The 26,448-nt window shown below is 36.5% G+C and overlaps 1 protein-coding gene across 4 annotated transcripts in view; it reads left to right on the top strand.

Annotated features, from left to right (window-relative positions):
• LOC131065083 (pantothenate kinase 2) overlaps positions 1–26,448 on the top strand; it is a 345,145-nt gene that overhangs the window by 98,730 nt on the left and 219,967 nt on the right. For all 4 annotated transcript variants that reach the window (XM_057999509.2, XM_057999495.2, XM_057999488.2 and 1 more), the window contains 2 exons: positions 2,095–2,139; positions 2,265–2,313. In XM_057999509.2, the coding sequence (XP_057855492.2) occupies positions 2,095–2,139; positions 2,265–2,313 (94 nt within the window). The remainder of the gene's footprint in view (positions 1–2,094; positions 2,140–2,264; positions 2,314–26,448) is intronic.

Here is a 26,448-nt window from a genome sequence, read left to right as displayed (position 1 = left end):
CAACCAACAATGATAAACATCGTCTAGACATCGTTAGTGGACCAAGACATAATAACACTTAAGGACTTGACTATTTGATATGAAAGATAACATAGTTGAGAGTTCACGTGAAAGAATGAATTGAACATATGATTGATCTTGAAGTTTTTCATGGGTAGTGATTTTTGGTACCAACATAACAAGTGCAAACATAAAACAAAAATTAAATGAAAAGCCCTACATTAATGTTTGAAACTTCAAGAAAAACAAAATAAATTGCAGAGGAATTTGAGGAAATGAATAATAAATAGTTAGCTTAGCTCTGATGTTGTAGATTTGATGCTCTCTTGCCTTCTTACCATTGTTCTTCTCTTCTTGTCTCATTGCTATTATCTTTCTTTCTCTTCTTTGCAATTTTGGAAATGGGAAGTGAATTTGGTTTTTGCTTTTACTTGTTATTATGGTTGTTTTAGTTTTATGGTTGAGGTAAAGAGGTGTGGGGGTGCTTGTGGGTCCCATCCATATCCCAACCCCACTTTTTCTTTCCAATTGTGTGTGTGTGTATTTTCTTAAATAGCTTTTTATTGTGGTTGGATTGTAGGGGATGACTAGCCATCCATAGGGTAGTCAGGGGACATGTTGACGCATCCATTTCAAAACATTTTCCTTTTTTTGTTTTTTTTTTTCAAAAAATGGGTATAGGTTGGGTATGTTTTCAAGCCGTCCTTAGATCTTCAAAAGGTGCCTTAGAAGGGATAGTTTAAAATATGTAGGTAACATGTTTTTGGGGTTTAGAGCTTCCTAGCATAATTCTTTTTTCTTTTTTGAAACATTTCATTCCTTGTTTCTTTTTCATTTTTTCTTCTCCCCTTCTACAATCCAATTAACTCCTAGGGCTCTCCATCTACATTCTATTTTTCTTAGGTATGTTTCATGTATTGACCCTTGCAACAATCTTTTATCTTCCTTAATTTGATCCTTCATGCGAGTTTCTCCTTTTTCCTTTAGCAATCTTTTCGTTTCCTTTGTACAGGGCGAGTTGGTTTGATTGTGAAGACATGTGCTCAATGATAGAGATCACATATTCAAATCTTTATGGGTAGCACTGTAAACATCAAAAAATTTAAGGTCAGTGGAAAAAAAAATTTCCTTGTGGAATGCATTTAGGGGGAAATTATACACCAAATTGGCACCTAGTTTGGCAGAAATCTAAAAACTACCTTTAGCTAAAATTTAATATATGATTTGTTTGCTTTGCTTTGTGTGTATGTGCATACATGATGTATTGTGTTCTTACACTAATAGTAGTTACTATATATTACATACCTATAAATGTTTTTTTCCTAGGCAGGGCACTATTTATTGAGAAGCTATCGATATAATAATATTTAGTGCTAAATAATGATTTGATATGTGTGAATATATAGAAAGTGCCCAATACTTGAAGAAATGAGTATTGCAAGAAAATTGACAATATTGCAGGTAAAGTTCATTTTAACTTTATAATGATCAGATAGAAATAAGCCTTAACATAACTGTGGCATGATTTTAGCTTTTACATGTGTCCAAATACTATATGGAAAGTTGGTTCAAAACAATCGGTGGATTACGCTGCCGTTTGTTTTTCATCGTCTAAGTGTTCTTAGTGGCAAACATTTAGTGAAGCACTTTCTCTTGAAAACTCCACATGCAGGGTTAAATATAGAGTCTACGCATTATGGTCACATGGTTGGTTCATTAGCACATTGCTAGCATCAAATGCTACAAACCACCTATGTTGTTCCAAATTCTTTTGAGTTCCACATTGGGGAGGCTTTAGTTAAGGTGGTTCCTCATGAAGGCTTCACTTCAGTCCTGAGGCATTTGTAACACATTTTCTGTTGTATTTTACCTGAGTTCTAAGTTATAAAAGCTATCTATATGTCTATCCATCTTTCTAGCTATTTATATACAGAGAATTGATACTGTAAAATTTGAAAAACTGAAATTGTTTCATTGGTCAGTCGATATTAAGTTCTTAGCTCTTGGTTTCCTTGGGAATTGTTTATATGTGGTAGAAACTGGAATGAACATTGATGGCCTTTCTTGTTACTGTATTAAATTGAATGTTTGCAGATATGAGCCAAATACAGTTGATCTAGGGGATCCCAGTGAACTTCAGTAAGTGTTCATGTTTTTTGCCTCAATGAAAAGTAGTTAGATTAAATTATTCATCCTTACTCAATTGTTGAGTTTTTTATAGGACAGAATTGATTCAACATCCAGTGTACTTGAATTTTTTGCAGGTACTGGTTGACCATATTATCTGAGCATTTGCCTGATTTGGTCGATAAGGCATGTCATACACTGCTTTTCTCTGTTCATATTCTACAAAATTGAAAATATGTATCTAAAGTCTAAACAGTCTCAATGTGTCAGAACCAGTCTAATTTTTGGGACACATAGGAGGCACTTATGTTGCTGGTGTATAAAATATGTTTGAAAGTTGCAGCCATTTTTGAGAACATACTGTTAAAGGAAAAGTTAAACGTAGAAAGGTTCTAATTTGCAAATATCTATGTACTTGTAATAGAAATGATAATATTTATTTATTTTTTAATAGAAATGATAATATTTAATAAGCAGTCATAGCATCATTTTTTTAAAACTCATTACTTATTTGATGGTCAGAACATGTGAGAAATTATATTTTTCAATTAACCATTGGAAAGATTTTTCTGGAAGAAGTTATTCAGATTTCATCTCATCATAATTTCTGCTCACTCTGAAAATTTAATTGTGTTTTTGAGTTTCTTTATTGTCCTCTTGAAAAGATAAATAGTGAAACAGATAATGTCAGAATATGTACCCTCAAGATGATTCCTTTACCTGTAAGAGCAGGTTTCCTTTTCTTTAGAAGGATATAGAGCTGATCGGATCATAATTATGTAGCTTGCAAATAGTATTAGAAAGAAAAAATTCATAATAATATTAATGTATTCAAATGACCAGAGTACATTAATGGGGTTCAAATGTACAAAATGCTGTACTAAAAAGTAGGATTGTTAAGCGTAAAAGACACAAGAATTTAAAAGAGGAATTGACACTCAAATAATGGAAAACCATAACTAGAGGGGTTGAACATATGATGGATAAACCTAAGACAAGCTAGAAGAGATAAAACCATGCAATATGTTGTCCGTATTTTTGTATTCACAGAAATTGACAACCCCTTAAACTTTTTGTTAAAAAATGAAAATTTTTACTCTAAGGTATGCTTCCCGAGGCAAAATTTTGCTTTGCCCTTGGACTGGATTAATCCTCAGTCCATCCTCAATCCACGTTTCAAATTTCAGTGCGTTTCGAGTTCATTTGCTATGTTTTTTCTTCTATTTTGGGTTTTTTCTTCGTGACTGCAGGTGGGAAATTTTCCTTTGATTGCAAGTTTTAATTTTCTTTTGTTTTTGTGTTGTAGGGAAATTTTAAAACAATTACAAGTGCACTTTATTTAAAACTTGTCACTTGTAACTTACTTTTTCTTTCCCCCTTGCGTTTTATGTCTTTTAAGTCATTGTAGGAACTTTTTGGACAAATTACAAGTGAATTTAAAATTATAAGTTTAAAAAGAACTTATAATTTCTTTTAAAAGTTCCTACTTAAGTGATTTTTAGATGTAATAGGGATTTTATTTCCCTATTACATGTTTTATGTCCTTTAAGTCATTTTAAACTTGTAAAGGGGATTTTATTTCCCTATTACAAGTTATTTTGACATGTCTTTTTGTTCTTTCCTCTCACAAACCCGGATTTGCCTAAGTGTGAGAAAAGTGAAGTTATTAAAACTTGTAGAGGGGATTTGAAAACCCGATTACATCTCTTGGAGGGCATTTTTGACTTGCATTTGCATTTCAAGAATCCGTAGTTTTGTTCCTTTGAATCCGATTTTCATGGTTTGAATCCAATTTTTATGGAGGAATGCATTGAATGAAGGAGGCGTGATGTTTCTTATTTCTCTTTTGCTAGTTTATGGGCCACGTTTTTTCCCATTTGGGAGGTGTTGTTACTGTTTTGGAGCCACGTTTTTCCCCTTCTTGGCTATTTTTACAGCACGTGTTGGGGCAATTTGATCTCCATTGTAAGGCGTTTTTTCTTCCTCTTTCAAGCGTGGGTTTGCAAAATCATTCCAAGGCGTTTTTGTTCCTCCTTTCATGCCATTTTTTGTGCATGAAGTTTCAATCCGAGTTTTCTTTGTTCACACAAGGGCTCCAACATATTGATTTTGCCTTCTATTTAAGGAGCTGATTGTTTCTTTCAAAGTTATTTCATCCCTTTGAAGAGCACCTTGATCAAGCAAGGTATGTTTTGTTTTCAGTTTTGTCTTTATTTTATTTTTGTTGTTTTGAAATTCCTTGATTGATCATGATAGGTTTATGTTTTGTTCTTGTTTCAATTCGGGTTTGAGAGAGTTGTCCCATTTTACCCAAATCTTGAATGCAATTTGAGGATTGCATTGTCTTTCCCCTCACATTTTCCCCTCTTTACTTGCATTCGGGTTTTTAAAATCCAATTGCAAGTAAGATGGAAATGTTAGTTTTTCCCCTTTGGTTGACAAGACAATCCTTTTTTGTCAAAACTTCAAGTTTCAAAGTTGTTAAAAGGCTTGTCTTTCCAATTACGGGTTTTAAAAACCTAATTACAAGTAAAGTTTTTTCCCATTCCCATGTGGTTAAAATGAAGATGATCTTCCAAAATTCAATTTACATCTTTCCGCACTCATTGACCTTGTTCACAAACTTCATTCCCATCATTTTTCTCATGTCAAAATCCCTTTTTTCGCACATTCCCTCATTTTTCTTATTTCAAGTCTATTTGCATTCGGGTTTTAAAAACCCGATTGGAAATATGTTCTACCTCACTTGCATACTTGTAACACATCTCCCAAGGTCCGAAATTGGCCAAAAGCCAAGTTTCAAGTATTCCTATTTATTCACCATTTTCCTTTCAAGAGGGATGGAGTCTTTCCTCATTGAGATGGAAAAATATGTTTTTTTCGGCTGATCTTGATGTTGCTTTGACACTTCTAGATCTTCGTCACAATGTGCCAGGCTCTTGTTCAATGACTGATTTAACGTCGTCTTCCTTTCAAAAGAAGATGAAGTACAAATATGATAAGTACCAAAACGAGGTCTCTCCTTCCCAAGTTTCCACTCCCATGGAACACATCAAAGATACAGAAGTAGGGCTTGTTGACATGTCAGAGTTCATTAAAAGGGTGGAAGATCCCAATGATAGCAATATGCAGCACCTGTTGGACGACCACATTCACCATGCTTCTTCCTTTCTAGTGGCTGCCTTAGAATTTGAGTTCGTTCTTGCTTGTGCTAACCATTTTGACAAAGAGACAAGAACTATCAAGAATGATGACGGGGAAGTGATAATCCGTCTTGATGCGGACACTATTGAGAAGGTTTTCAGTATACCACCAGCACCTGTGTACATAGAAATCTCCAGAGATAGTGCAACTGAGTACTATGTTTCAAGAGAGAAAGATTGCAAAGGCCATATCAATAGATGGATCTGTGAGCCACAAGCTGCTTTTACATGGTGGGCTAAGCTGTACCGTTGTGATTTTAAATGGGAGATTGGAGACACAATCTCTCTTCTCAGCAGGATGATGGGTTTGGAACATTCTAATGTTTTTGAACCATGGATGTATAAGTTCATCATGCTCACAAGGCAGTCTCAACACATCTCTTTTGGCGAAATCATTAGTGATACCCTTTGTGAACAACTTGCAGCAATTCCTTCCACTATGACATTCTACATGAACTCATATTTAGTGTATATTGAAGCATCACTCAGACACTTCCCTGGTCTTTCGACCAAGGGTGATCGCTCGTTTATACCCGTGTGGGATTACTATGACCAACTACCTTTGAGACCCAACAAATTGCACTACAGGAGGGTCTAGGACGCCTTCTTTGGTCATTAAATGTGCCTGTTTGACAAGACATTGAAAAACAAAAAAGTGTCGGATGTCGCATGGGAGAAGGTGAATGAATATGACTGCTTATTCCTTCAATTCCCAAATTTCACTTACATAAGAGTTGGATGTTACAGCGGCCAACCATATATGTTTCCTAGATATCCAACTGATAAGATCATTCTTATGGAGTTGGGAAGACAGTTCATGGCTGTTCATGCACATCAATCTGTTAAGCATATTGGAATGGGAATTTCTACAAATAACCCATTGAAAATTGGCCATTATTCCCTCATTACATCCACCAAAGCCATGGCCATGGAGACTGAAATGCAGGAAATAAAGCTCAAAAGGTTCAAGCCAAGAGTAGATTTTGATTATCGAGGTATGAAGGAGAGGATTAAAAAGTCTTTCACGCATGTGCATCGGATAGAAGACATCTGGGTTGATCTTTGTATAGAAAAGGAGGTTCGTAAGATGTATGAAGAGATGCAACCTACTAATTATAGGATCACGAGGGTGGAGTTAGGCAAACAAACACATGAAGTGGTCAAGCATGATGCTCAACATTCGGTAGCCTCATTGGTGCAGTGGTATGACGAACTTCTAGTGATGTTATTTGAAAAACCATGATTGTCGTGAAGAATATTCACGAACCAAATCTTGATGAATTGAAAATGATCATTCAGAAGTTCGAAGGATTCATGGCCAAATGTGCTGCAACATAAGTGTTTTTCAACACTTAGTTGTAATTCCAAATTTGTAATTTCAGTATTGTAGTTTCCCTTTTGACAAGCTTACTTATAAAAGCAATTTTGTAAATTACGAGTTAAGTCATCACTTGCATTTTTGTAATTACAAGTAGGCTGGTTACAAGTCAATTTAGAATAGGACTTGTAATTTTGAATAAGTCTTAGTTAGTAGTTGAATAAGTCATGGTGGTTGAGAGAATTTCTCAAATTAGTTGAGATCTTCCCACATTTTTCTCAAGCTCTCTCTCCAATAAATACTTGAGGGGGTCTATTGTATCTTTTTCATCTTTTGGAAAAGAAAGCAAGTAAACTTTGCTAAATTTACAGCAAGAAAGACTTTGTGCTTTTTTATGTGTAAATTGAATTTGAAAGAAATAGGAGGAGATTGCTCAAGGATCGAGACTTTGTGCTAAATATTTTGAGTCTGTGTTCAATATTATTTTTCTTGCTAGTGTTTCTTTAAGAGCTTAATCAAATTTGATTTGCAGACTTTGTGCTGCAAGTAGCAGAGATTAATATCAGTTATAGTAGATATTTTGATAAGCTGTAGGAGTTTGTGCCTACACACGTTCTTGAAAGAACTTAGAAGTAGATTTTGTGATAAGGAATAGCTGTGAGATTTTGAGCTCGCACTAGTTCTTTCTGTTTTAGGTAGAGAAGGATAAGATATTTCAGACTTTGTGTTGCTATACTTTGTTCTTGTTATCATTAATATAGAAAAGGGTAGATAGGATTTCACATATTCAAGACTTTGAGCTTGATATTGCGGGCCCATCCTGAAGGAAATTACGGAAGTCTTTGTGCTTTCAGGAAACTTCATTTCCTTTCTCTCACTTTGTTTTATAAGTTGTTGCTACTGTTATTTTCAATTGCTATCACTTTTCTGTGAAGAGAAAATGATATAGTTTTTCTTGAAAGAAGAAGAAAGATTGTTGTCTCATCCATTTTTAGTTTAAGTATAGTTTATAGATAGGGGGAGCGTTCCCTAAATTAGGAGAGTATCATATTCACACACTGTGGTTGAAACCACAATTTTGCACATCCCCCAGGTGTACAAAATTTTCAACCAACATAATATATATTAATATGACATTTGCAAGAAAGGTCCATCAATGAACATGGGTAGGGCAACAAAGTGAGGGAAAACTGGTGACTGAAGTTGGCTCTATATTTTATCATTGTTTGAAGAGGAAGGACTATCAATATAATCATCCATCATCACAAAATGATTCAATGCATCATCTGAGAATGTGTATAGTAGAATGATCTGGGATAAGAGGATGTGGCTAGACAATCATAGGAGGGAATGCTGTAACACCACCTACATAGAGCCTCTCCTAAAATCTTGCGACAGTTGGGTTGTATAAGAGAACAAGTAGAACATTTCTCTAATCTAGAATTAACTGTGTCACAGTACCAAATATAGCACAGAGTTTTCTTATCCAAATGGCTAGATTCACAGGTTAAAGTTCTTGCATATCAGAAATAGTTAGTAGCTAAGGATATTAATGTTAACTCTAGGAATTTTTGCTCCAACTAATTTGTTACAATGAAGCTGCTAAGTGACATCAAACATTATTTCACATTTTAAGGATGCAAATCCAATTTCTAAAAGAGAATCAAATATAAAGTTTAATTTGATCATAAAGTCAGGGTTTTTCTTTGGCAAAAAGAAGACATATATTGACAGCCACAGATGACTAAAGCTGGTCAGTTGGAGTCAAGTAGTATAGCCAGGTATCATATCAATAGGGATGAGTGTGGAAAGTGTTATAGAAAAAGATGGGATTATAGTTAAGAAAACATGGTTTGCACATGATAAAGCCATTCATCGTACTGTGTAAATCCCAAGAAAATTTGTTGGTTACTGTAAATTTGAAGGCAATTGTTTTCAATCTTGTAGAAAAAATATTTGATGAACATTGGGACCAAAATAAAGTAGAAAGAGTTCACAGAAAACAAGACTATAGTACTTAATGCCATGAAACAAGGGAAATGGACAGTTATTTGCAATGACAAGGTTTGGATTCTGGATGGATCATCGTACACATAGCCCATACTCTAGAGTGGAAACAATGCCGTACTCTCCATCATGGAACTTTAGAGAAAAGCTTTGTCCCTATAACTTAATCTCAATTTCTTTCTGAATTATGATAAGTCTTTCTTCTTCTCTCCAGGCTCTTCAAATGTTGTTTTTGGCAGTAATGATGTTATATTTTCCCTGGAGACAATTGAACTGTCAAGAAACCGACACCATGTTTAAAGGCTGCACATGAATTTATAACATAGGGTAGAAACTGTGCCATAGTTCTAGAGTTTTTTAGTTTATAGCCAACATTGTTCATGACAGTTTGTTCCCATGGCCAGGTCTGAATTCTCATTGGGAATGCTGGTTTCTTATGGATTTTAGTGTGCAGAGGATTATTCTAATTGTCTTTGTGTTGCTCTTTGTTACATTTCACTTTCTTGCTTTGCAGTTGACATGGCAACTTCAAAAGATCAGTAAGACCTTATCCTCAAGCAGCATTATCTACCTAGTTGACTTAATTCACACGGAAACAGTGCACCATTCTTAAAATTTGATAGTGTTTCTACAAAGGCCAAAGACATAGGCTTTTTTTTGACCTTTGATGGATTATTACATCACATTCTATGCCAAGTGCACTTAATCAAACTTGGTTGATTTTGTGAATTGACTTTCTTGCTGGTATTCCTTTAGAAGTGCATGGATGTGGGTACAGGCTACAAATACTAGGATTTAATAATATTGAGCATTGAGGATACATCATAAATATCTATATAGGATAGACCATGGTGACAAGGCTCAAAATCAACTTAGACTTGTTTAGCTGCTATTTGACTTGAACTCAGCAATCAGACTTGACAAATTAATCAACTTTTATTACGCACACTTCACTAAATCTTTTATTACACGTGCTTAACTAAATCAACTTTAAAGACATAATAAATTAATCAAATGAATACAAAGGTGGATTTAAGCCGAAGGATATGGCATTTTTAGATATCTAGATATTATTAGTTGTTTTAGACTTTTAGGTATACAGAACTCATGGATTGTAAAATCCATGGCATCAACACAAAAACTCTATGGCTGAGAAGAGATTGCATGAGTTGACCTAATTTTGTAGTTTTACATTTGAAATAGGTTTTTGATATGGTGCAGCCATGATATGTGCCTGTTTGTCAACAACATCAAAATCTGAGGTATCTACTCATGCTTTCTCCTACTTTGCAATGGTTACTTTGTTTGTCTCAATATCAGCCTGATCAATGGACAAGGCCACCCTCAATGAAAACAAGATCCTTAATCATGGTGATCCACTTTAATTCCAGATCGACGTCCTCTAATATGATGAAGGTAAGTTAGAGTGCAAGATTTAATTGTGATGGAGGTCAAAGTTGTATTGAACAAAGACAAGGTTAGTCAACTCTAGTAATGACAATTTGTTATGCCTCTTGGAGTATATGTGCTCAAATATATTTCAGTTGCACTCACATCCTAAAGGGCTACATGGCTGGCTTACGATACATACTACAATCCTTTGAAGATTCGACACCTTAGCACCAAACCTCTATCATCACGTCTCTGAAATGAGAAATAAAAATGAACTAAATCTCATTGTTCAACTTCAATGTTAATGAAAAAGATTAAAAATCTTTTTAATTAAATTATGGCTTTAATAAACTTTTACTTGGTTGCAATGTCCTTCGAGTTACCTTATATGCATCTAGTTCAAAGAGGTCCCATCGTGGAAGTTTGAAGATCTAAATCTCATAGACAATCTTCGCTCCAAGCGAAGGAACTTGAAGATCTCAATCTTAGAGATGACGTTTTGTTCAGGTTAAGTTACCATCAGCTCAATGATTGTGTAGAGCTCACACAAACAAACATCTAGTTCAAAATTTGAGCAAAAACATAATGTTGGATTCAAGAAATAAATAGTTGCATGCAAGGGCCTATGAAGCAAATGGTGTAATTTCTAATCAATTATAGGCCATATAAGGCAATATTTCTCCTGAATCCCACCATAGATGGATCTAATAACCTCCTTGGCCCTGTCCATGCCCTCATACACATAGCACATTGTGGGCTTCTCCCTATCAGCAACATGAAGGAAGACAGGTAAAAGCTTTGTGAATTGTAGCTAAACAATAATATAAATAAGTGCAGGTGTAATGCCCCTTACCAAGATTTTTAAAATACTTGCTAATTTGCCACTTTCAGCTCATAGACATTTTGTCAAACATATGGCAGGACAACAAACTAAAAAATATATTTTCGTGTAAAACATTCATTGATAATCACAGGCATATTCGCAAACATTTTGCACCATTGAGCAATTTCACAAATAATTGTCTTTTCAGATCTGATCTGTATGGTGATAAATGTACACAAAAAATACTGATATATGCTGATATAAAATCATAAATACATAGAGTAATGAAAATTAATTTCTAACCTCCAAATAATGCCATAATGTTGCTGCTGCAGGAGGGTACAAAAACCAGAAATATTTCCCCAAGCTCCACCATTCATTTCATCTTCTTACTATTACATGCTTTTCCTTACCAAATACTATCATACGAGGCAGCAGCTAGTATAAAGTCCATAACTAGGAATTAATTCCTTAATCACTCCTTGGTGCTTGTCAACACCTTGGGAATGAATTCCCAAGGCTGCGGCTAGATTATGTACTACAAGATATGGTTGTGGCTAGTATACTAAGGCTTGAAGCCTTCATTACAAATATTTACTCCTCTTTAGAATGAATCGCTACCATGAGATAATGGTACGGTTAGCTACTTGGCATGAATATGGTACGACTTGTCTTTATGGGATGGGTCTTTGACAAATAAAATAATATCTTTCACTTCAAAATGTAAATAGATTGTTATGCCAATACTACCATGATATTTAATTTTACTCAGCCAAATCCTCTTCAAAATTGGAAATTGAAACTTTACACAAACAACATAGGGAAGAAATTGTTCAGCTCAATGGTGACCTCTGTGCGAAATCACTCAATCAACTAGGTGGGTTTATGTCCACAAAATTGATTCCCAAAAGGCTTTTCATCTTTTGGCTAAAGAATGAACCAAGTTCAATCTTCCAATAAACAAGGGTTTGATAAAATATTCAGAATGAGATTTCTATCCCCAAAATCTTCTTTTATAAAGACTTTTGGAACAGTAAAATAGTATTATTTGTGTCCCCTTACTTTCCCTGCAAAAGTGACTTTAGATTCTTTAAAATAATTAACTGTAAATTGTCTTTTAATTTTTTAGGTCTAGACAACTTAACACTTAACTATTTAGTTATTTAATTATTTTTCACATTTCCACCCCAAGTTGTGAAAAATATTAAAATGGTTCGACTATGAATTTTGACCATGCTAAAATAAAGCTCTCAAAATATTCAACTTAATGAAAGTTGGTGCTTTCGAAAAATAAGAAACTTGGACAAGTGTGGAGAGCTCTTAGAATCGCCAAATTGTATTTGGAAAGTACCATTGGACTCATCTTATTTTTTGAACTTACTATCACTGTTAGAATTCTTTTTCAAAAAGGCTGGCTTTCTTCAAGAATCTTGGAACTCTCCAAGAATATTGCAGTGGGCCGAAAAAGGGACATTCCAGTCCTCCCTTCCCAAAATTGCTTTTTCTCAAGAAATTTCAACTCAATCCTCCAACTCTTTCCAATTGAATCTGTTGCGCAAATACTAGGATCCCAAATCAATCTAAAGGACGCTCGAGAAGATTTTTGTTGCACCAATCTAATGCAACTAAAAGCTGCAAATCTATCATTTGTTGTTTCATTGTGAAGTAGTCTACCAATCATAAAGATCCTCATATTCCAAATTTTTGAATCATTATATAAATTGAGGGGGAAAGAATGAGCATATCTCAGCATGTCACCATCACAATTTATGCATATCAAAATTAACATGGTTGGCAACCATCTGAATTGTTTCTCTTGGAATTGAATGATGCTCATCAATTGTGTATATTCAATCACATGAACCTTCTCAAAATAAAGTCTATTATTGAAGTTATGAATTGTCCTTTTCAGCAAAAAATATAAGCCGACTTGAATATATACTAAGTACAACTGATGATGGTTATGAACCACCTGCATTGCCTCCCTAATGTGATTAATGTTGGTTGACTTAATCATCCTTTTCAACAGCAACAACGTACCAACATTTTCTCAAAATTCTATGATATCAAATTGAGCATAATTACAACTGTTCAAGACTAGAACCCATAACTCACTTAAGTGAAAATCAAATAATATATCATTCTTTCAACCTTAGAACTCACCAAGGCACAAAAAATGAAAAGCTTTTTACTCTGAACAGAGAAGGGACAAAAGCCAAGATCAAGTGCAAAAAATAGCACTTCTAAAAAATAGTCATATGCTAAAAATAGAAGCTCTTATAGAACACACTGAAATCACGTACTAGAGCTCTCCACAAGCCATTAAGTCCCCTAACCAAATCTAGTTAGCCTATGGCAACCCTAGAGTAATGTTGTGCGTAACGCACACACACCCTGTCTTTTCCAACATGGACCCTCGTGCTTGTAGCTTGCGTTGCATAAGAAGAAGAAGAGAGGCTTTGTGATTCAAAGTAAAATAAGTTTGGACCACTTTGCAATTCCCGAAGAGAATCCCAAGCCTCGAAAAGTGCTTCAAAAACAAGCGAAAATGATAGACTTAAGATGTTTTGAAGTCGAAATGGGTGGTTCATGCATTTTTGAAGGGGTGAAATCATTTTCATGTGCTTTGCTAAAGCTAAAAATATCCCGCGAAAGTCAGGCATCTTTAGGGAGTCAAGGCAAAGTCTAAGCTCGACAAAATGAAGTCTTTTTTGCTGATAGTTTTTGTAATCACCCAGAAAACCCTTGACTTTGCATCCAGAAGCCGTCGAAGCTAGCACTTCAGGTCAAAGCGAAAATAATGAAGTCTAGTTGCGCCCTAATTTTGCTGTCAAAAACCCAAAGTCTATACCAATGATCCAAGACCAAAGTTGAAGGGAAACACAAAGGTGCTAAAACGATAAATAGTCTTCACTTTGCTAGTGAAATGCCCGATAAAAGCCTGAAAATGAGCCCGATGAACGCCTGAGCTTTCATAGCTTCTAAATTGAAGTCATTTTCTTTTGGTCTTCATCTCTGCAAATGCCGAATACAATGACCCTTGCAAAGCCTGATAGAAACCCGGAAATCGCACAAAGGACAAAGTTCGACTTTGTCTCTTGCCCTTCATAGCTCGAGAAAATACTGAAACTAATGAAATAATAAAATGCAAAGGGAGAATTGAATTAAAGGGGAGTTCATATGTTTTAAGATTTAAATAATGCCTTTCATTTACCGAAAATATACTGAAAACGCACCTAGACTTCTAAATGATAGCAAAAACGATTAGGGAAATGGGGGGTTGTGTAAATAAACACTTTTCAGCGAGCTTCCAAATGCCTAAAAATGATCGATAAGAGCATCGAGAGTGCTTCAAAAAAAAACAAAACAAAGTTTGGGTAATAAAAAAATTGGGATTGTTTTTAGTAAAATCGTATTTGTTATGTCACCAAAGGCCGACATCGAAAAATCGAAGCAAAGATAAAAAAATTCTAAAGTTTCACATTTTTTTTTACAAAATCGTATGTCTTCATAAGCGGAAAATTCCCCTTAGTATAAACCCCTAAATGTTAGGTGTTTAAGTGACCAAAGCAAAGAAATGAAAAGTTTGAACTTTTTGTTTCTTTATTTCTTTTCAAAGGAAGAGATGACTTTTCATTTCATCTAGGAAGAGAGCGACAAAACTACTGAAATCTCCTTCCAAATGCCAAAATGAACGAATCAAATAAGTAAAAGGGGAGTTGAAAAAAATACCGAGCCAAATGAAATGAAAGTTTTAAATTATGCAAACACACAAATGAACTTGAGGCTTAATGCGAAATGGACGCCAAAACAATGCTTTTGCATATACCAAAGTTTATACCAATGTTGCCTTGGAGGCACTTAATATTTTCCGCAATTATTAAAAATTTTTCAAGGTGATTGATTTAGGTTGAACTTTCTTTTTGTAGATCAATGCCATTGGAAAGAGCATGCAAGATCAAAAAGATGACCATAGAGCGGTGTCAATGAAGAACATGCTGCAGGGCTAAACGCAGAACAAAACCAACGAAGGACTTGCCATTCGATGTAATGTCCCTACTAGTTAGGGATCACCAACCTACAAAACAAATTGCTAGAATATAACATATATATCAATTTCTAACTAAATCAACTTGCAATTTAACTTTAAAATACTTAATTAACACTAATCACAATTCTCATCTATGAAAAGGATATGAATGCCATACAAAGGTATGTCCTTAGGCGGCTGTGAAGCTCGCCTTCTTGGAACCCCTCTTGGTTCCAAACCATCCAGGAAATCGAAAGTAAATTCGATTCCTATCTTGGATGTAATTTCTTACATCCAAGTCATCCAGGAAACCAAGGTTTAATTTGATTCCTGTCTTGAGTGTAATTTCTTACACCCAAGCCATCCAGGAAATCGAAGGTTAATTCGATCCCTGTCTTGAGTGTAATTTCTTACACCCAAGCCATCCAAGGAAGACCATAAGTCAATTCCTTGCCTTGGGTGATGTATCTCATCACCCAAGTCCATTAGAGGGGACCGGCCAGATCCGTCTCTTCTTGGATGAACTTGTCAACCAAGCCATTCATATATGCATATAGACCATCAGTATATATATATACTGCCAACCAAGGATTCGCGTATCCCTCCATTAGGCTAAGGGAGTTTCCTCCCTATGGCCTCCATTATTTAATCATATTTATATTGCATTTGACAATTTTATCATTATTTTCCATTTCATAATCCACATTATTAACATATATTCTTAACTATTCATTAATATGTATTCGTTAACATATATATATCAAGTATGCCTTACTATCGTTACATTGTCATTAATTTCCTTTATCACATTTGTATTAACATATTCGTTCCCTAATGTGTCAATTTGGATATTGTATTCATTAATAAAGTAAATAGCATTAACATGCTGATTACCTATGTTCCTTGATATAAACAGTACTGAGCATTAACATATTAATTATATTCATTAATAAATAAAGTAAATAGTAATAACATACTAATTACCTATGTTCATTTACACATACCGTACTAAGCATTAACATATTAATTATATTCATTAATAAATAAAGTAAATAGTAATAACATACTAATTACCTATGTTCATTGACATATACCGTACTGAGCATCAACATGTAGATAAGCATTACGTAAATTACATCACCACATACCTGTTCTGTGCACAACAGAAGTCTCCCACTCTGATTGCCACCACTGGTCTCTCTTCTGCTGCCTTCCTTCCCTCCAACTGTGTGCGGGTTGTCTACTTATATCCCGTGAGTGGTTGTACCCCTCCACGGTTCCCTTCCGCATGAAGGGGTGCAGAGGTGATCACAGCCTAGGTTGTGATTACCGTCGCACCTCTTGTGCGGAGGTAATCGGGGGGGGGGGGGGGACTCTCCATTAATTAGTTGAACATACATACGTATTAACTGTTATTTGTTTTTAATTTATTTTTAAAAGAATTACTAAATACTAAATAAGTCACACTTATTAAATAAATCACACTTTTCTTTCTTTATTATATACATATTTTAAATGTATTAAATATTGAGTGACATTTTTCCTTATTATATATTAAATATATTTCCTTTATTATTTTAATCATTTATAACCTTATTTAATTCATCCATTATTTACATAATTTTACATTATGTGATACCACAGGGGTTATCACATTTGACCAGATGAAAGATACAAACACAATATAAAAGGACCAAAGTGATGCTATTTTTAAAGTCTCTGGAGACAAAGGCAGATGTTAGGGGCAAATAATGTATGTTAGTAAGAATAATATTTATAAGTGTGTTATGTTGTGTTTATGTTTATCTTTGTCGTCGAGAGGTTCTCGTCGGGTAGTTGGGAGTTGGTGACGGTTGGGAACTTGACCAACCGTCGGGTCTTTATATTGTTTGGTTGGAACCTCGGCAGGGGGGATTATGTATCAACATTCTGGACACTGGAATAAAGATATAACTCTTTTGGTCTAACTAGTATCATTGTCATTTATGCTATGATGTATGATTGTTCTGTTATATGAATACTTGGTACGTGTGGAAAACACTGTGTTATCTGTTCATTCACCAACCATACATTTAGGACTAAACATTTTGGCGCCATTGTCTGAACGAACCTGGAGATAACTATAGTGGCAGGCGGAAGCAATTAATGGGCCGGCCATTTAACCAGCAATTAATTGTCGTGGACAGCGACACGCACGAAGAGAGTACCGCAGAAGAGGAACGAGAGGAGCAGTTGACGACAAACTTGGTGGAGTTGTGGGATGTGCCGGTCACACAGTACGTGTAGAGAGAGGCTCTGGAGAGAGCTGTCTCGAAAGGCACGGTACGTGGTGAATGTGATAAACCCGCATCAGCCCCTGATATAAAGTTATGTAAATAACTATTAAAAAGAGGAAATATATTTAAAATAAGTATTCTATTAAAAAGAGGAAATATATTTAAAATAAGTATTCAATTAAAAAGAGGAAATATATTTAAAATAAGTATTATATTAAATAGATTGAAATACATTTAATATAATAAGTATTATATTAAAGAGGAAATACATTTAAGAAAAGAATTAATTAAAATATCATATATTTTAATTAATAAAAGAAGTGTTATTTTAATATATAACAAATAAAACAAAAAAGGTATTACGTTTTATTAAAGCAAATAAACCAAAGCCTTACGTTTAAACATTAAAACAGATTTAATATTATTATTTAAAAAAAGCCACCCCCCGATTCCCCCGCACCAAGAGGTGCGATGGTAATTGCAGCATGGGCTGTGATTGCCACCGCACCCCTTGGTGTGGAAGGGGATCGTGGGGGTTCACATCCCTTCACAAGGATATAAAGGAAAGCAGTCACCGCAAGGAAAGGAGAAAGAAAGAGGAATACGGGAGAGCAACTAGGAGCAGACCTCGAGACCAGCAGGTAAGAGGTAAGGTAAATATATTATAAATTAATATATTAGTATGAATTAATATATGGGATTAGTAACCATTGTATATTTCATTAAATATTAATTAGGTATGATACTAAATAGATGTTAATGTTAATTAATATATGTTTCATTGTGCATTAATTAAGGATGATAATTAATATGTTAATATTAATTAAAGTACATTTCAATGAATAGTAGTAAGATTATGTTAAGGCGTTAAACACGTGTATATTAAGGAATACAATTAATTAATATACTAATTTGTTCATAAGGAATGATTAAGGAATATGTCAACAATGATAGGGTACATTTAATATGAATATATGTTAAAGTATACATCAGGAATACATGTTAACATAAAATGTAGATTAGGAAATTAAATAGTACTAAATCTTCAAAGTGCATTATAAATACAAATGTAAAACCATGATGGAGGCTATAAGGAGGAAACTCCTTTAGTCTAAGGAAGGGATTATGAAATCCCTAGGGCAGTATATATACTGATTATTGATATGCATATGTAGGGCTTGGTTGATTAAATTCAACCAAGAGGAGATGGATCTGGCCGGTCCACTCCGAGGACTTGGGTGATGGGATGCATCACTCAAGGCAAGGAATGACTCATGGTCTTCCTTGGAGGGCTTGGGTGCAAGAGGTTGCACCCAAGACAGGAATCGAAATAACCTTCGATTTCCTGGAGGCTTGGATGTAAGAAATTACATTCAAGACAGGAGTTGAATTCACCTTCGACTTCCTGGAGGGCTTGGAACCAAGATAGGTTCCAAGAAGGCGAGCTTCACGGCCGCGTAAGGACATACTTTGTATGGCATTCGTATCCTTTTTTTTAGATGAAAATGATGATTATGTAATTAAGTATGTTAAAATTTAGTGGCAATTTAGATTATATATATATATATATATATATATTTATATGTCTATTGTATTCTAACAATTTGTTTTTGGAGGATAGTGATCCCTAACTAGCAGGGACATTACAGTGGTATCAGAGCATAATCCTGCCAACCTGTGGGAAGGGTTCTTAGTTTATGATCACGTATCAGAGAAAGAAAGGAGCAAAGGCAATGGCTGATCAATTGGCCAAACAACTTCAGAACTTCATGGAACAGACCAACGAGAAATTCGAAAGAATGAGCCAATTAATCATCCAAAGTACAAATAGCAACAATAGAGATATGCAAAACCATAGGAGAGAGATACACTCTAATCACGCTGATAACGAATAGTCTCCTCAGAGTTCTAGACAAACAATGCCCGAATTTCTACCTAGAGAGGAACATGTAAGGGAAGAAGAGGAACTAGCCACACTTGGGGTAGAAGAAATCGCCCAAATTTATGCTAGGTTAGAGCCAGAAGTTCAGAGAGTAGTGTCCTTCAGGGACTTCTGTGAATCCAAAACTAGTGAAGGTAGAAGGAGAAAACCTATGGGTAATGACCTTAAAGCTAAAGTCAACAAAATGTCCCTACCATGCTTTGATGGGACAAGGAAGGATGTCGCCCAAGCTTGGGTACAAAAACTAGACACCTATCTTTCATACAGCCCCATGACTGAAGGAGATGCTATTAAATTTGCCATACTACATTTGACCGAAACCGTCCATAATTGGTGGCATAATGGTCTCATTACCCTAGGACAGGAAAATGTCGCCACCTACAATGAGTTCACACAAAGGCTCATTAGCCGATTCGACCAGAAGGACTCCGAATGGTACTTCCAAGAGTTAACACACCTTAAACAAGTAGGAACCATTGAAGATTATATAGACCAATTCCAAAACTTGTCAGTAATGGTTCCTGACCTATCCCAGAAGAGGCTCACCTACATGTTCTTAGAAGGCCTAAAAGACTCTATTAAGAATTTTGTGAAACCCCTGGAACCACAGAACTTAGGAGAAGCCATCAAAAAAACTAGAATGGTTGAATTTAGTGCTCCCAAGAATACCTCAACCAAAACACCATATAGGAATGAAGGACACCAGAATGACTGCAGATAAAAACCCTACTGCTTGTGCAAAAAACCTTGGAGTTACAATCACCAATGTAAGGAGAGAGACAACTTGGTGGAGAAGGGGTTATGTTTCAAATGCAAAGCCCCATGGGGGAGAGGCCATGAATGTAAAAGAGGACAGCTAAATAACACAGAAGAAATACAGGGTGAGGAAAGACCATACAAAAGAGCCAGATTTGAAAACAATGAACCAAGCACGTTGGCAGTCATCACTCAAGGGAGTGAAAATAGGTGCTTCAAGCTCAAATGAACTATCAAGGGACAGAAAGTAATTGCGTTAGTGGACACAGGAGCATCACATGACTTCATTAGCAAACACTTGGCAGCAAAGAGAAGATTAAAAACTCAAGAATTTGAAGGATTTGAAGTGATTATGGGCAACGGAGTCATAGACAAATGCACTAAAGTTATCCCTCAATTGGAAGTCACCCTAGGGGGACATACAATTATGAGGAACTTCTTCGTGGTGAACCTAGAGAATGACATCATTTTGGGAATGCCATGGATAAATTCATTGGGACGATTCACCATGGATAGTCCAAATCGAGAGATATGTTTCCAACATGAAGGGAGGGAGATAACATTAAAAGGAATTCCCGACGGTTCTCCAAAAATAGTATCTTGCAATAAAATGGAGAAGATTCTTCGACATGATCAAGGAGAGTGGATCGCTCAATGTATGATCTTGGATAAATCTCAATCCGAAGGTCAAAACATTCAGAGTGATATACAACCCATCCTTAGGAGACACAAAAAGGTCTTTGAAGACATCCCTCCAGGACTACCACCAAAAAGGGGATTTGAGCATTCCATTGAACTAGAAGAAGGAGCAAAACCGGTAATTATCACTCCTTACCGCCACCCACACAAATTCAAAGAAGAGATCGAAAAAACCATAAAAGAATTACTAGAAATGGGACACATCCAACCAAGCAGCAGCCCTTTTGCTTCTTCAGTAGTATTGGTCAAGAAAAAAGACGGTACGATGAGGATGTGCATAGATTACCGAGCCTTGAATAAAAAGACTATAAAGAATGGATATCCTATCCCAAGAATTGATGAACTAATGGATGAACTTCACGGGGCAAAATATTTCTCTAAAATCAATCTAAGGTCAGGGTACCACCAGATCAGAATGAGGAAGGAAGACATCCCCAAGACCGCATTCAGATGTCACTATGGACATTTCGAATTTTTGGTTCTACCATTTGGCCTCACTAACGCACCGGCCACCTTTCAGGCATGCATGAATCATACATTCAGGCAACAGTTGAGGAAGTTTCTTCTAATCTTCTTCGATGATATACTCATTTACAACAAGACATGGGAAGAACATCTCCGACACATCGAAGAGGTATTAAATATTCTTGAAACTGAATCCTTATATGCTAAAGCCTCCAAATGTGAATTTGGGATGAAAGAAATCATATACCTAGGACACAAAATTAGTGAAGTAGGAGTAAGTGTGGATGAGGAAAAAATCAAAGCCATCAAGGAATGGCCCATCCCTAGAACCTTAACACAATTAAGAGGGTTTGTGGGACTATGCAGCTACTATAGACGTTTTGTAAAAAGTTTCTCCAAAATAGCAGCACCCCTCACCGACCTAACGAAGAAAGGAGCCTTCACATGGAATGACCAAGCCCAACAAGCCTTCGAACAACTTAAGATAACCATGAGCTCATGTCCCATATTGGCCATTCCTGACTTTTCTATACCTTTTGAGCTTCAATGTGATGCATCCAGGGAGGGAATTGGGGCAGTCCTCATGCAAAAGAAACACCCCCTAGCTTTTGAGAGTCGTAAACTCACCGAAGCATAGAGACACTACTCTATCTATGACAAAGAGATGCTAGCCATAACGCATGCCTTAGCCAAATTTCGCCAATACCTCGTCTGTGGGAAATTCAGTGTGAAAACTGATCATAACAGTCTACACTTCTTCCTGAGCCAAAGAGACCTCAATGATAGGCAACAAAAATGGGTGAGCAAAATACAAGCCTATGACTTCGATATAGAATATGTGAAAGGGGTGAATAACAAGGCAGCAGATGCATTGTCCCGCAGAGCCCACCTCAATGCCTTTACCAGCATCTTAAGAGATCGGAAGGAAGAAATCCTTAATGAATACAACCAAGATCCACAAACAAAGGGAATCTTAAAGGGAAACCTCCCCAATGAAGACTTCCAAGTTAAAGGAGGCCTCATATTATATAACGGAAGGATATACTTGACCCCTCAAACCAAGTTCAAGAACAAACTCCTAAAAGAATTCCATGATAACCCCTTGTCCGGACACCAAGGATATTATAAAACTTATAAAAACATCAGGGAGAAATATGCATGGAAAGACCAGAAGAGAGATATCCAAAAATATGTACAAGAGTGCCTAACATGTCAACTCAATAAAACAGAACTCACTCACCCAGCCGGATTACTTCAACCATTACCTATTCCCAAACAGAAATGGGAGAGCATATCGATGGACTTCATAACAGGATTGCCAAGGACACAAGGTAAAGATAGCATCTTTGTGGTAGTAGATAGACTCACAAAATATGCCCACTTCTTTGCAGTCTCCACTGAATACAAAGCCCACCAAATAGCCGATTTATTCTTCAAGGAGATTTTCAGACTCCATGGACTCCCCCTGAATATTGTCAGTGACAGAGATAGCAAGTTTATTAGTCAATTCTGGCAGGAACTCTTCAGAATGGCAGGAACGATTTTGACCCCTAGCACCAGTTACCACCCTCAAACTGATGGGCAAACTGAAATAGTGAACAAATGGATAGAGGGCTACCTAAGGAACTATGTTACAGGGCAACAGACCGCCTGGATCAAGTGGTTACACCTAGGAGAACATTGCTACAACACAACACACCACATGTCAATCGGGATGAGCCCTTTCCAAGCCTTGTACGGCTATGAGGCCACAAGTTTTGGTGAACTAATAAACCAAGAAAGCAAAGTGCCCAAAGCACAAGATTTCATTCAACAAAGTAGGGATATCATGAAGGCCTTGAAAGAGAATTTACAGCAAGCCCAAAACCAACAAAAGATCTACGCAGACAAGAAGCGTTCAGAAAGGACTTTTGAGGCCGGAGACTTCGTGTTTTTAAGGCTACAACCATATAAGCAATCCTCCCTCAAGAAGAATGGGGCTGAAAAATTGAAACCACGGTTCTACGGACCCTATGAGGTAATTCGAAGGGTTGGGGAAGTAGCTTATGAAATAGAACTTCCTAAGGACAGTAAAATACATAATGTGTTCCACGTCTCCCGACTCAAAAAGGTTCTTGGGCATCACTTGGCTCCTTGCAAGGAATTACCACCCCTAGATGATGAAGGGAAACTCACCTTGTACCCCGAGATCATTCTAGATACACGACAGAAAGAGCTCAGGAACAGAACCGTTACCGAACACCTGATTAAATGGAAGAATCTCCCAAACCAAGATGCTACTTGGGAAAAGGAGGAAGACCTAAAGATGCTTGAGGACAAGCAAAATTGAGACAGAGGGACTGTGATAAACCCGCATCAGCCCCTGATATAAAGTTATGTAAATAACTATTAAAAAGAGGAAATATATTTAAAATAAGTATTCTATTAAAAAGAGGAAATATATTTAAAATAAGTATTATATTAAATAGATTGAAATACATTTAATATAATAAGTATTATATTGAAGAGGAAATACATTTAAGAAAAGAATTAATTAAAATATCATATATTTTAATTAATAAAAGAAGTGTTATTTTAATATATAACAAATAAAACAAAAAAAGTATTACGTTTTATTAAAGCAAATAAACCAAAGCATTACGTTTAAACATTAAAACAGATTTAATATTATTATTTAAAAAAAGCCACCCCCCGATTTCCCCGCACCAAGAGGTGCGATGGTAATCGCAGCATGGGCTGTGATTGCCACCGCACCCCTTGGTGTGGAAGGGGATCGTGGGGGTTCACATCCCTTCACAAGGATATAAAGGAAAGCAGTCACCGCAAGGAAAGGAGAAAGAAAGAGGAATACGGGAGAGCAACCAGGAGCAGACCGCGAGACCAGCAGGTAAGAGGTAAGGTAAATATATTATAAATTAATATATTAGTATGAATTAATATATGGGATTAGTAACCATTGTATATTTCATTAAATATTAATTAGGTATGATACTTAATAGATGTTAATGTTAATTAATATATGTTTCATTGTGCATTAATTAAGGATGATAATTAATATGTTAATATTAATTAAAGTACATTTCAATGAATAGTAGTAAGATTATGTTAAGGCATTAAACACGTGTATATTAAGGAATACAATTAATTAATATACTAATCTGTTCATAAGGAATGATTAAGGAATATGTCAACAATGATAGGGTACATTTAATATGAATATATGTTAAAGTATACATCAGGAATACATGTTAACATAAAATGTAGATTAGAAAATTAAATAGTACTAAATCTTCAAAGTGCATTATAAATACAAATGTAAAACCATGATGGAGGCTATAAGGAGGAAACTCCTTTAGTCTAAGGAAGGGATTATGAAATCCCTAGGGCAGTATATATACTGATTATTGATATGCATATGTAGGGCTTGGTTGATTAAATTCAACCAAGAGGAGATGGATCTGGCCGGTCCACTCCGAGGACTTGGGTGATGGGATGCATCACTCAAGGCAAGGAATGACTCATGGTCTTCCTTGGAGGGCTTGGGTGCAAGAGGTTGCACCCAAGACAGGAATCGAAATAACCTTCGATTTCCTGGAGGCTTGGATGTAAGAAATTACATTCAAGACAGGAGTCGAATTCACCTTTGACTTCCTGGAGGGCTTGGAACCAAGATAGGTTCCAAGAAGGCGAGCTTCACGGCCGCGTAAGGACATACTTTGTATGGCATTCGTATCCTTTTTTTTAGATGAAAATGATGATTATGTAATTAAGTATGTTAAAATTCAGTGGTTATTTAGAATATATATATATATATATATATATATATATATATATATTTATATGTCTATTGTATTCTAACAATTTGTTTTTGGAGGATAGTGATCCCTAACTAGCAGGGACATATCTTTGACGCCTCTACGCCCAACCTGACCAAGTCACACCGTCAGCAACACCTCTGAAGCCGGCAGCAAACTTTGACGCCTCTCCTGGAGGGTACAGGAACAATCGACGGGGTAACAACATGTCCAATAATTTTACGCCAAGGAGTAGAATTCAATACGATGCGAAGGGACAACCCATGATTCAATGTAGAAAGTGCAACGAATGGGGTCACTTTGCCCGGGAATGTCAAAACGGGGGTGACGCAGGAAGTTTGCTATGCAAATGGTGTGTTCCAGGGAATCATGAGGACATAGACTGTCCAAGGCAAAAAAGGGTGAATATGCTGGAGGTGGAAGGATCGAGGGAAGGTGTATTGGCAATCACAAGATTGCAAAACAAAAAAGCCATGTACCCTGATCCTCGCACGGAGAAGGAAAGGCTACAGGAAGCCAAGGCGGATATCGATCGGGTGATGGCAGAAGAGCAGAGGGCCTTGCACCCGGCTGCCAGTACACCTCTCCGGTCAGGATCGGAGAAAACTATCATTAAGCAGATGTTACAGACCACAATACTTGTACGAGTATCCGACCTTCTACAGACCATGCCATAGTTGAGGATGGCCCTGACGAATGCAGCCGGTGACACCATCGTCGGCCAGGAACACTGGATGATGACAAAACCACATAGTATGGCTCCGGTGAAGGAACATGGTTTGAACGCCATGGACCCTATGCTACTCACAGTAAGCATTGGACGAAAACCTGTCGTGGTGGAGATGGACATAATGGGACAAAAGCTCACAAACACAATTGTGGATGGCGGGTTTGGAGTCAACATACTACTGGAGGAAACATGGAGAAGCCTTGGCAAGCCTACTCTCTGGCCACCGACATTCCATCTCGTTGGTGGAGACCAACACGGTATCAAACCTCTTGGTACAGTCATGGCACAAAAGGTAGTGATTGGGACACAACAATTCATTTTGGATTTCGTAGTCATTCCACTGGAAAGAAAAGCATACGATGCCCTCTTGGGAAGGGGTTGGCTGATCATGGCTAGAGCCAATCATAACTGGAAGAAGAATACACTCTCAATTGAAAGTGAAGGCCATAAGTATGTGATTGACCTGAGGAATCAATCAGTCAATGAAGAGCTCGCGTCATCTGACTCCGACTCCGATGACTCAAATAGATGGGAGTGGGGTTCCGAAGGAGACAAAGGAGGGAAGGAACCCAACGAAGGAGTGCTGGAACTGGATGGATGCTCTGACGATGGAACTAGTTTGCTGGCTGGACTCTTCCATTGTCAGATGGAGGACTACGAGGTCTTCCACCCGGATTGCCACATGCTGCAAATATGCGAAATTGGGGAATCAAGTGGCGGTATGGAAGAGCAGTCATTTCCCTAGGAGTACGGTAGGTACCAGGAGGGAATGGCATGGGTGGATGACACACTAGCCCACCAGTTTGAACGAGACAAACCCATCAAGTACGAGGAAAGGGATGTGAGAAAAATCAATCTAGGCAAG

This window comes from Cryptomeria japonica, chromosome 1 (assembly GCF_030272615.1).
Source record: "Cryptomeria japonica chromosome 1, Sugi_1.0, whole genome shotgun sequence".
Classification (NCBI taxonomy): Eukaryota; Viridiplantae; Streptophyta; class Pinopsida; order Cupressales; family Cupressaceae; genus Cryptomeria; species Cryptomeria japonica.
This window is presented reverse-complemented; position numbering and strand designations above follow the sequence as displayed.